Here is an 11507-nt window from a genome sequence, read left to right as displayed (position 1 = left end):
TATTATTATTATCATTATTATTATCATTATCATTATTATTATTATCATTATTATTATTATTATCATTATTATTATTACTATCATTATTATTATTATTATCATTATTATTATTATTATTATTATTATTATTATTATTATTGTTGTTGTTGTTGTTGTTGTTGTTGTTATTATTGTTATTGTTATTATTATTATTGTTATTATTATTATCATTATTATTATTATTATCATTATTATTATTACTATCATTATTATTATTATTATCATTATTATTATCATTATTATTATTATTATTATTATTATTATTGTTGTTGTTGTTGTTGTTGTTGTTGTTATTATTGTTATTGTTATTATTATTATTGTTATTATTATTATCATTATTATTATTATTATTATTATTGTTATTGTTATTGTTATTATTATTATTGTTATTATTATTATTATTATTTGTTTATAATTAATTTTTAAAATTTTAATGTTTTTATTTTTGTTTTTTCCAAATATAGAACAAAACTTTAAATATATGATGTGTTTTAGTTTTAATTCTAATAAAATATTCTTAAACAAAATTATATTCACAACAAAAAATAATAAAAAATTTAATAATAAATAAGACTTACTTAACTTACTTAAAATATTTTTGTTAAAAAAATAAATTCTATATATAATTCATTATTCTCCAAATAGAAAATTTAAAAATTTTCATTAAAATCAAAATTTTTTTAGATTAAATGAATTTTTTGTGAGATTATGTATGAAAATTTCATAACTAACAGAAATTTGAACACAATCTATAAAAGATTGTTTATTTTCATATAGCAATTGATACAAAAACATAATTTATATATTAATAAAATATAAATTTTCTTTTATTTTTTAAATAAATGTCATTTTTATAAAAATTGTCCCTTTTATTTATTGCAGCGATGATAATATCGAGTCAACAACACGACGTGCAAGCAATCATGAAATCACAGTTCGAGGTTCGAATGATATTAACTATTCGCAATTTGCAAAAAACTGACGTAGGTAATTATAAGTGTGTGGCCAAAAATTCTCTTGGTGATGTTGAGAGCAGTATTCGATTGTATGGTGAGTATTTATGAACTTATTTTCAATCAACTCTAAATAGATAATAATTTATAACACGATAAAATAAATTTATTCGCAATATTTATAATTAATTCTGACATTTTTCATTATAAAATTAATTTTTAATTTTAAAAATTTTTATTATCTTGTCTCTCTCTTCTTATTTCTTTTACTTTCATTTTTATTAATTAATAATGGTACAAATAATGATAAGTAATATTATTTTCCAAATTTTAATATAAAAGTAAAATTTTTTCTTTTAATTTTATATAATTATTATTAATTTTATACAATTATTAATTAATTTGCGAAATCAATGCGTGAAATAATGTATAAAAATGAATCTTTTTTTGATGTTACAATATTTATTGTAGATTGCTTACTGCATGATTCTATATTCCCAACGATAATTTTATATTCAATAGGTTCATCAAATATAAATGTATATGTAGAAGAGTAAGTAAAATATATAATATAAAAGCCATCTTAAATAGAAATAAAATTAGATTTTTAATTAAAAAAATAAAGATTAAAAAATTAAAATATAAATAGTATATAAATTCTATTAAATTTTATGATAAATTCTATATTATACAATTATTTTAAAATTATACATGACAACAAACACTATTCTCTAAAGATTTGAATTAATATTTATATTAATATTTGACAATCTTTAATACTTATAATAGATTTTGATTGCTTTAGAGAATGCACTTTATAATTTATATTGTATATCGAATATTATCATTATCGAATAATAAAGTTATTAACAAAATTATAAAAACTTGTTACTATTGCTAATATATAATATTGCTCTATGCTCTATAATTATATAGAATAATAAAATATATTATTCAATTTATTAAAATAAAAACCCTCTTAATATTATTTGCATTTTAATTTTTATATGCAAAAAAAAAATAATTATTTTTTTTAATTAATGAAAAAAGAATTATAAATAATTATATAATTACATATAAGAAATAGTAATTATATAAGAAAATGATATTAAGATTTTTATAAAAAAAAAATCAAATTTCATCGTCTTGATTTTTTGAAGTTATCTCATATTATCTCATAAAATAAATTATGATTATTATATATTAATTATTAATAATTATTTTTATTATTTTATTATTATAAAAAATAATAAAATGATCACATTAAAATGATTTGCTCTATATATTTCAAAAAAAAAAAAAGAAAAAGTTAAATTGTCTATTATTTCAAAAATCTGATTGCTAATAACTAAAGAAATAAAGATGGACAGACATAATTGGAATAATCCATTCTGTATTTCAAATAGAAAAATAAAATTCTATTATGTAAGACGAGGTAATTTAGTTATTTTTTCTCATTTTAATAATAAAACTAAAATGATTCACTGTATGTATTTTTAAAAGAAAAGAATATCATCTCAAAATAAATTTTAATTATTTCAATTATTACTATATTGCGAGTGTTTATATATTTACAAAAATTTCCAAAACATGCATAATGTACAAAGAAGAATATTCATTCATTTATAAAATCAAAATCTTTTTTTAGATGCTATTCATTTAATTGTAATGATGAAGATAATCATAATCTGCTATAACAATTAAAATATTTCAAGGTGATTCATTTTGTATTCTAAAAAAAAAAAAAAAATTCCGCGGAATAACAAACCGACAATTAATAATACTAAGATCAGTGGTCAGTCCAGCGAATAAGATTTAACAATTGGCGACATTCGAAAGTCCTGACGATAACGAGGGCAGTTGATTCGTTGAGAGCTTACTTAGGTTGATAGCTATTGCACAGGAAATTCGTCTCCGTTCTCTGTTATTTCACGGGTGATACGCAGCTAGGTTGGATGGGTTAACGAGTCTTTGCGGAAGATCCGAGTGGAAATTGTTAGCTGTCGGTGCATCTTGGATGAAAGACTGATCGTAATAGAAATAAAAGAAGCTCGTCTCGAACACGCTTTACAAGCATCCTCACTTTTCTACGGAATCCTCCGGAGGATTTTCTTCTCAATGTCTGCCTCCTTTCGGTCAATCCTCATCTTTGCGCATACGATTTTTCCAATCGGGTCAGAGCACTCGAGGGAACACATGGAGTCAATGCACTCGGCTTGAAGGGTCCATGTCCTTCATAAACGTCACATGGATTCTTTTGTATCTTAAGAATCAATTGTAATATAGGAATTTATTTAGAACAGCATAGATTCTTGTTTAAGCGCGAAAACATCGATGATAAGTGGAAATGGGATCAAATTGAATATATGTAGTCTAAATATTTTGTTGAAATGTTTTTATACAATTTTTATACAATAATAGTTATATAAAAATTATTTTGAATTATATACTAAAAAATTTTTTATTTATATAATTCTTTTATATTATAGTATATTTTTTTAATATCCTTTTATATTTATATTATATTTCTGATTATTTATCATACACATATGTATATTTATAATAGATAGAAAATATAACTTGTTTTATATAAACAGCTTCTAATATTTTTCGATTCGTTAATTATTTTTAATCATATTTTTACAATCATATATATTGATGTTTCGAACAATGGATTTTTTTTTCTTTTTTTCATAAAATATACATTATTTTTATCTTTATCTTATTTATCTTTATTCTCAAAATTAGTAATTAACATTTTTTATTTGGTTTTTCTTCATGTAATTTTTGGTAATTAAAATATACTATTCAAATATATTAACAATCATTCAATTTTTCTAGACACTTTTCTAGATAACTACTTATAAAGTATACTTCTTTAGATGATTTTTCTAAATAGTTAAAAAAGAAAAATTTTTATAAATTTTATAAATTAAAATCGAAATATTTCTATATTTTTAAAATAATTAAATTTTTAAAGTATGATTTATAATTTATTTTGATTACATTAGATAAATATATTTAATCATTATACTCAAAATATTATAAGATCGTAATTCTACAGGATCATTCTTGAGTTAAAAAAAGTTTTAAAAAAATATTGGAAATCATATTTTTAAATCCTAACAATATAATATTTAATAAAAAACAATAAAATACTTTTAAATATTTTGAAGAATCATATCTCATAAAAATAATATTTAAATATTGAGAGATAGAAATAATTTCGCTCTCTCTCTTTTATATCTATCTCTATTATATCTATCTTTTTATCTCTATATCCACTTCTCAATTTAAATATTGGATTTAGTGATTCGATTAGTAGTCTGATCCGATATTATAAGAGCTTAACACAGAGAAAAGAAGAGATTAAGAGTTAAAATATATTTGAAGAATATTATTGAAAGATTTTTAGATATTGTCTTTCGATAACTAATTGTTAAAATGAAAAATGTTAATAGTATTCGTGATATAATTATAGTGAAATCAATATATATACCGAAATATTATTCAATTTATATTACAGAAGAAATGATAATAATGTAAACATAATAGAATATATATAGACTCATATGTAATAGAAATAATAATAATTAAATAATAATTTTTTGAAATCTGTTGAATCGTTTAGAAAAATTATAATCTATTATTCAATTTATCAATTAATTGTCTAATTAGGTAAATTGATTATTAATTATAATATATAATATATGATTATTAATTATAATTATAATATATAATTCTATTGATATAAGATATAATATTATATCTAATTTAATATAACAATGTATTGATAATTTATTGATAATTTAATTAAAGTTTTTATATGAATTGATTTATTACTTTCCGAAATATCATTGAATCAGTTGAGTTGAAATATTTGACTTCTACTGCAAAGGCAGCAAAAAGCTCATGAAAGACGAGAAAATTAGAAAGTAAACTTCTTCAGTATGAGTAGGACTTTAATTAGCTAAAGTTTTTTAAGAGCTTCATTCAGTCAAAATATTCTCTTCTTCTTGCTGTTTTTATCCAATTTAGGCTTTCTCTGTAATTAATCAAGTACAGGAATACTTTGTTTAGTCACGGTCGCAACCAAACTTTATATCAATCTAGTTTCTCATTTTCTCATAAAGAATTCTCAAAATTTTCTTAAAAATAAATATCCGTTAAAATAATGTATTCTTAATCAAAAAAGATTTTGATTAATTTTTAATAATTTTTATCATTTTATTTTTAAATTTGTAATAAAAACTTTTTAAATTTGAAATATTAATCGATTCATTTTTTTTTTTTTATTAAATTAAGAATTTATATATAATTATATAAGAATTATATAGAATTTTTCATAAATAGAATTTATATAAATATATATAACACAAATTTTATTAATATTAATTATTAATTTGAATTCTAACTAATGTTCTATTATTTGAATTATTATTAAGTACTATATAATTTTATAATGTAGAAATTAAAAATTAAATAAATATTATAAGACAAAAAATACATCAAGGATTATAGTTAAAAGAAAAATCCATTTTTGACTATTTTCCAATTACTATTTAATAATATTTAATATCTATAAAAAATATAGCATCATCTATAAATTTTAATATAAAAAATTATACAATGAAAAGTAAGAAATCAATAATGTTCTACTATATATTATCATATGTTTTTTGTAATAGAAGATAATGTTATATTTCTATATCTGCGGAAAAAATCAATATATTCTTCACAAAACAACAATAGATAATCATCTATGTATCATGAATAATCATTATTAACATAAAGTAACTTTTTTTTCTCTTTTTTTACATTTTAATGTATCTAGTATATGTAATCAATCACTATAATAATAATTTTTACAATTTATCAAATGTTTAATTTTTCACAACTTTCATTTACAATTAAATAAAAATCGAATAACAATTTACAATTTTTTTTCTTAATCTAAAAATATAATATCCAAAGAGGAATGTCTTCTGTCGTTTGTTTCAGAGATCTCGGGCCCAGCAAAAACGCAAACAGCAGCACGACCACCCTACGACGAGGAGGATGAGACCGTATATGGTTCAGCAGAAATGGAGAAAATGGAGAACAAACCTCTATCTGTTGACAGTACGATAAATGGACACCATGTTGGATATCCATCGGTCGCCACACCAGTGCCAACTGTAAGAATGGGTAAGAAGAGGCCAGCAATCGCGAATTCCAAAGCAGAACATCATCTAGTTTCTAATATTCTCATTGTTTTTGCGCTGATTGTTCATCAAAGATGTCAATGAATGGACGGATAAAGATTTGGTTAATCTGTTATATATTATATATATACTGAAAATCTTCTAATAGTGTAAGAAAAAAAATCGACGTATGGTGCGCTTTGTTCAATTAATCTGGCGCAGATGAAGCGATTTCCCTGATTGAATTATTTTTACATCGTGATTTTATCTGTAGAAAATGTTTTTGAAAAAAATGTTGAATTAAAGATTCATATGTTGGACGTGATGTAGAAAAAAGATTTCTAAATTGAAAGGTTAAATGAATTTTTAAAGAATGAAGCAATTTATTATTTGTTTTATTAAAAATTGAAAATTTTATAGTACAAGTGTTAAATATAAATAATAATTTTAAAAGTAATATGAAACATTAATATTTAAGATAAAATGATATTTCAAATTATTTTTGATTTTGTTATGAATAGATATAAAATAAAAATATTTCATAATAATTTTAAAATTTTAATTTTATAAAATTTATTTACGCGAACTTTATTATTTATTTTAAGAAATAAATTATCCTTAGAGTCTGATTTACATTTTATTTACATGATATCGCATATAATTGCATATATAGTCAAAAATTATTCATAATTTAGTTATATTTACATGTTTCTGTAACCAATAATCCACCTATGCTGATATATTTCCATAAAATGAAATTTTGATATATAATATTGGTAGAATATTGATAGAATATTGATTATCCAAACTAATTCTATTTGAATAAGCGATTTTACTAAGAGAAATGCATTACAAAAATAAACGAATCTTTATTAGATATGCGATTAGAAATATTATATTATATATAATACTATATTCTATATTTCTATATTTAATAATCGATTATTTGAGTAAACAAACTTCGATTAATAAATGTTTTTTTGTATTTTAAAAGTGAAGAAAAAATGATATATAATCATCATAAATAATGATTTCAAACTTCTATGAATTATCTTTTTTTTTCTTTTTTTAAAGAGTTAAACATTTCATAAGTTAAAAAAATTAATAAGTTAAAAAAGATTGTAAAAAAATTTTAGAACAGAAAAATATCCAAAAAATTAACTTTCAATTCTAGAAATTTGAAAACATACAAATTATAAATGTTAAATCATAGCCTAGATATTTTATTGCTTTCAATATTTTCAAATTTCTTGAAATACATTTCCTATATAAAGACAATTCATGACGAGATATTTCTTGTTATGAAACGATGTATTGGCTTTGGTTTTATGTGACTGTGTAGTTGACGAATGGTTTCATGGAATCCGTATTTTTACGTGACTAGCATAATGTGTTATATATCTATATAAATATAGAATAAATATTAATCTTTTGTTCTTTGAAAGTGTTGTAAATAACTTTAAGAAACACAATCAGATAATATATGTAATTTTATTCAACAAAATTCATTACTATAATATATATTTCTTTTTCTTATTTAACAACTTAAAATTATTTAATAGAACAAATTTGAAAATTTATGTTGCCTACGTGTTCTATATAAATGATACAATTCGTATCATTTATCATAAATAACGTTTAATAAAAAAATATAATAAAAGCAAAAAAAGATATGATTCTCATATAATATTTCACAAGCTGATGATAATGATTTGACAAGATACAAATTATAATTTATAAACTTCTTTTTTTATAATTTTTACAATTTTAATTTGAACTTTAACTGAAATAGAATAATGAGATAACTTTATCAAATTTATTTTATTTTATTATTAATTTTATTATTATTATATAAAATAATATTTTAATACAATAATTTATAATTTGTGATTTGTAAAATTTAAATTAATATTACATGTATTTGTTCAATTTTGAAAAATATTGAAAATTGAAAATCTCATAGAAATTATGATGTAAGAATGAATCAAAAGGGGAAATAAACAAAGGTGCAAAAAAAAAAGTAGAAGAAACAAGTAAAAGATACAATCCTGGCATACATACGCATATACATTCACACTCTTTATACACATAAGACATATACAGTCAGCCACAGAAGTCTTCATATATAATCTTAGAAGAAAAGAATTAATCCAAAAAATTCTGGTTTTAATAAAAATTTGTACGTATGTGTTATAACAAAAGCATAATATGTTATAACAAATTCACAATAGCAAATTCTTTTTCCAGTAAAAAATTTCTATGACAAGATAAAACCGATCCTTATATTTTTATCATTTTTTCATGTTCTAAATAACATTTTTTATAAGAATAACAGAGTATTAAAACCTGAATATTTTACATATTTGAAATTTTGTTTCGTTTCATATTATCACAAATCATGATATTTAAAAAAAAAACATTGAAATTTTAAGGATTGATTTTATTCTCTTTGTAAATAATATCAAACAGAAAAATTATTTCTATACAACTAATTGTGCTCTTTTGTTAAAAACAGAATTTTTGATAATACAATTAATTATGGTTAAGCTGATATAAAATAATACGAAGATTTCTGTGATTCACTGTCATACGCATGCTCACGAATCAAGCCAGGTGTACTTCTCAGTTTCAGCGGCAATAAATCGCGTGATGTATATGTACATATACATATGTTTGTACACATATCTATGTATCATACACACGCAAGCTTGCACGTGTACATGTGTGTGCATACTGCGACGTCAGGGTAACTAAGATATCTATATAAGGAGATCTCATAAGCAAGCGTAATAGAATATATCGCGTTTTTAATGACTGTCGGCAGCTTTTTATGTGTCAAACGAGAAACACCTTGGCTAAGTCTTGGGTGTTTTAAAGGATTCCTTCGATCGGACCAAGTGATTTTAAAGCGAATCATATTATGACCTTGATCAAAAACGTGCGATCTGGAGATAATTCGTATTTTCCAACTATATTTGCCTTGATTTTCCTTTCTTATTATTATGAATAAAAATGACATAAATGTGTTATATTTTGAATAGCAAAATATGTTACAATATAGACATATATAAAGATATTTATTTATATCAATAATGAGTTTTTTTTAGTTAATTCATACAATTCTTTCGTTTTGAACTCTCAATTATATCGGAATATATTTTTAATTAAAGGTTTCTGGAAAATTTTAGATTACTTTTGTTAATATGAAGATATTAATTCAGTCACTAATAAATATTTTTTAGTAAATGAATACTTATCGTAAAAGTTTGCAGAAACATATATTTATCTTTGCATTTTTGACAAAGATATTCACTTTTTTCATCTAAATCTATGATTCTTCATAATTAATTGAGTTTCCTATAAATATATATATATGAATGTATATATGATTAAATAATCATCTTTATCTTTTTCATCTTTATTTAAAAAATAGCACTTTTTAAACTCTTTAAATATATTAATTTCAAATCAATTAAATAATGATTCGCTAATTTAATGATATCATAATTTTAATATTAGAAAATAATTGAAAGGGAATATACATGCAAGTTAAAATCTTTTAATATTACTTTAATATTTGATATTTGGAAAAAAAAATTTGAATTTTGTTAAAGAAATGAAACATTACAATATAAAAATATTTTTATATTGTAATGTTATATTTTACTGAATCGAATATTTATCATAAATTCAAATTATCAATGAATTTTTCATAAATTTAATCAAATATTTTTATTTTTTTATTTTTTTTTAATTATTATTGCAGAATTTATTTTATCTTCAAATTAATTTATCAAATATATTTTCAAACATATTAAGAAATTTAAATATTATAATAATTTTTTGTAACTTCAACATATCTAAAATATTAATATATCTAACATTAAAATTTTACGAATTTTTTTCTCATTTTATTCCATTTAAAATCTTTTCCTATTCTATTTAAAATAATAATTAATATATCGATATAATTATTATTTCAAATAATAATTAATAATTATAATTTATATTTCAAGGAACGACTATTCTTAATAAATAATCGTTTCCATATTCTCATCAATTTCCATGATCGCACGATCTTTCATCGAGGTATCCTAATCTATATTCGTTCATTCTTTGGATGGACATCGCATCACGTGAATGAGCATGTCCCGTTTTCTTCTAAATGATTTTGGTTGAATAGAAACGAGAATGAGAGAGAACACATTAACTCATGATATTTTTGTATTTTCGACTGTTGATAGCATATACTTGTGTTTTTCTCGTTAATCGTTTATTTATCGACGGAGGAAAGTTCGATTTAATCCCTTCGTGTCAGCAAAGAGGTAGGTGAGAACGTGGGGAGAAAGGGGATGAGAACTTGAACAGTTAATCGAGAATCGTGTGATTGGGGATTAAACTGTGACAAGTTTAACGTTCGATTACGACGTCGATGAACGCTCACGCCTGTGTGTATTTAACACTAAATAAATGAATGTCCTTCAGGTCCTTGTCGATCTTTCGAGCCTCGAGGACGGCTGAACTATCGATGGGTGCTATCAATAGGTTCTTTTTTTCGCCAAGAACTTGTGTAGATATACTTCTACTGTGGTTTCTATCGATAAAACGATTTACTTTTTTTCTTTTTTCTTTTCTTTTCTTTTTTTTTTTTTTGTTTTATCTCGTTTGAAATAGTTTTGGTCTTCATCTTTGGAAAATTGTTGAGGGTTAAAAGACTTAAGGAAACTTCCTCAACTCAAATCGTTCATGGCTATTATCGAAGCGTTGGTAGGGATTAAAGATAGATTAGAAACTATTTTGTAGGAATTATATTGAAAGATGCAAAGAATCGTACTCTGTTCTTCTTATTTAAAATGTCCTATCTAATAAACTTTAAATGTTTAAAAATTTAAATTTTTATTTTTTATTTTTTATTTTTTATTTTTTATTTTTTTGACATTATCACAAAAAATATATAAAAATTGGTGGAAGCTTAGATATTTTTTTTCCTTTTTTTGATAAAAATTATATTAAAATTAGTAAAAATCTAGATCATAAAAAATCATATAATACAATTTTTTAACTTTATTTAAAAATTAAACTCAAGAATGAAAATATTTTAAAAATATAAAAGTAGTAGATAGAATATTTTAATTAAGAACAATGCTGTGCTTCCAATTTAATTATATATATATATATATTGGAAGATTGAAATGCTATAATCTTTTCTTTTTTCTTTCATTTTTGTTAAAGTAATTTAAATTTTTATAGAGAAATTATTTTTATAATAGAAAATATATTCTGTTATTCTGAGATAAATTAGAAATAACCGATATATTCAATTGTTTTCTTA

The 11507-nt window shown here is 21.2% G+C and overlaps 1 protein-coding gene across 1 annotated transcript in view; it reads left to right on the top strand.

The window, feature by feature from the left end:
* The window catches only part of LOC102672316 (lachesin-like), a 64833-nt gene extending 58347 nt beyond the window's left edge, over window positions 1-6486 (top strand). Inside the window, exons 7-8 of the mRNA XM_031513790.1 lie at window positions 922-1089; window positions 5994-6486. Coding sequence (XP_031369650.1) covers window positions 922-1089; window positions 5994-6280 — 455 coding nt within the window. The 3' untranslated portion in view covers window positions 6281-6486. The remainder of the gene's footprint in view (window positions 1-921; window positions 1090-5993) is intronic.
* Window positions 6487-11507: the final 5021 nt, after the last annotated feature.

This window comes from Apis dorsata, unplaced genomic scaffold (genome assembly GCF_000469605.1).
Source record: "Apis dorsata unplaced genomic scaffold, Apis dorsata 1.3 scaffold_740, whole genome shotgun sequence".
NCBI classification, from domain to species: domain Eukaryota; kingdom Metazoa; phylum Arthropoda; class Insecta; order Hymenoptera; family Apidae; genus Apis; species Apis dorsata.
The sequence above is the reverse complement of the archived record's forward strand: the minus strand, read 5'-3'. Positions and strand labels throughout refer to the sequence as shown.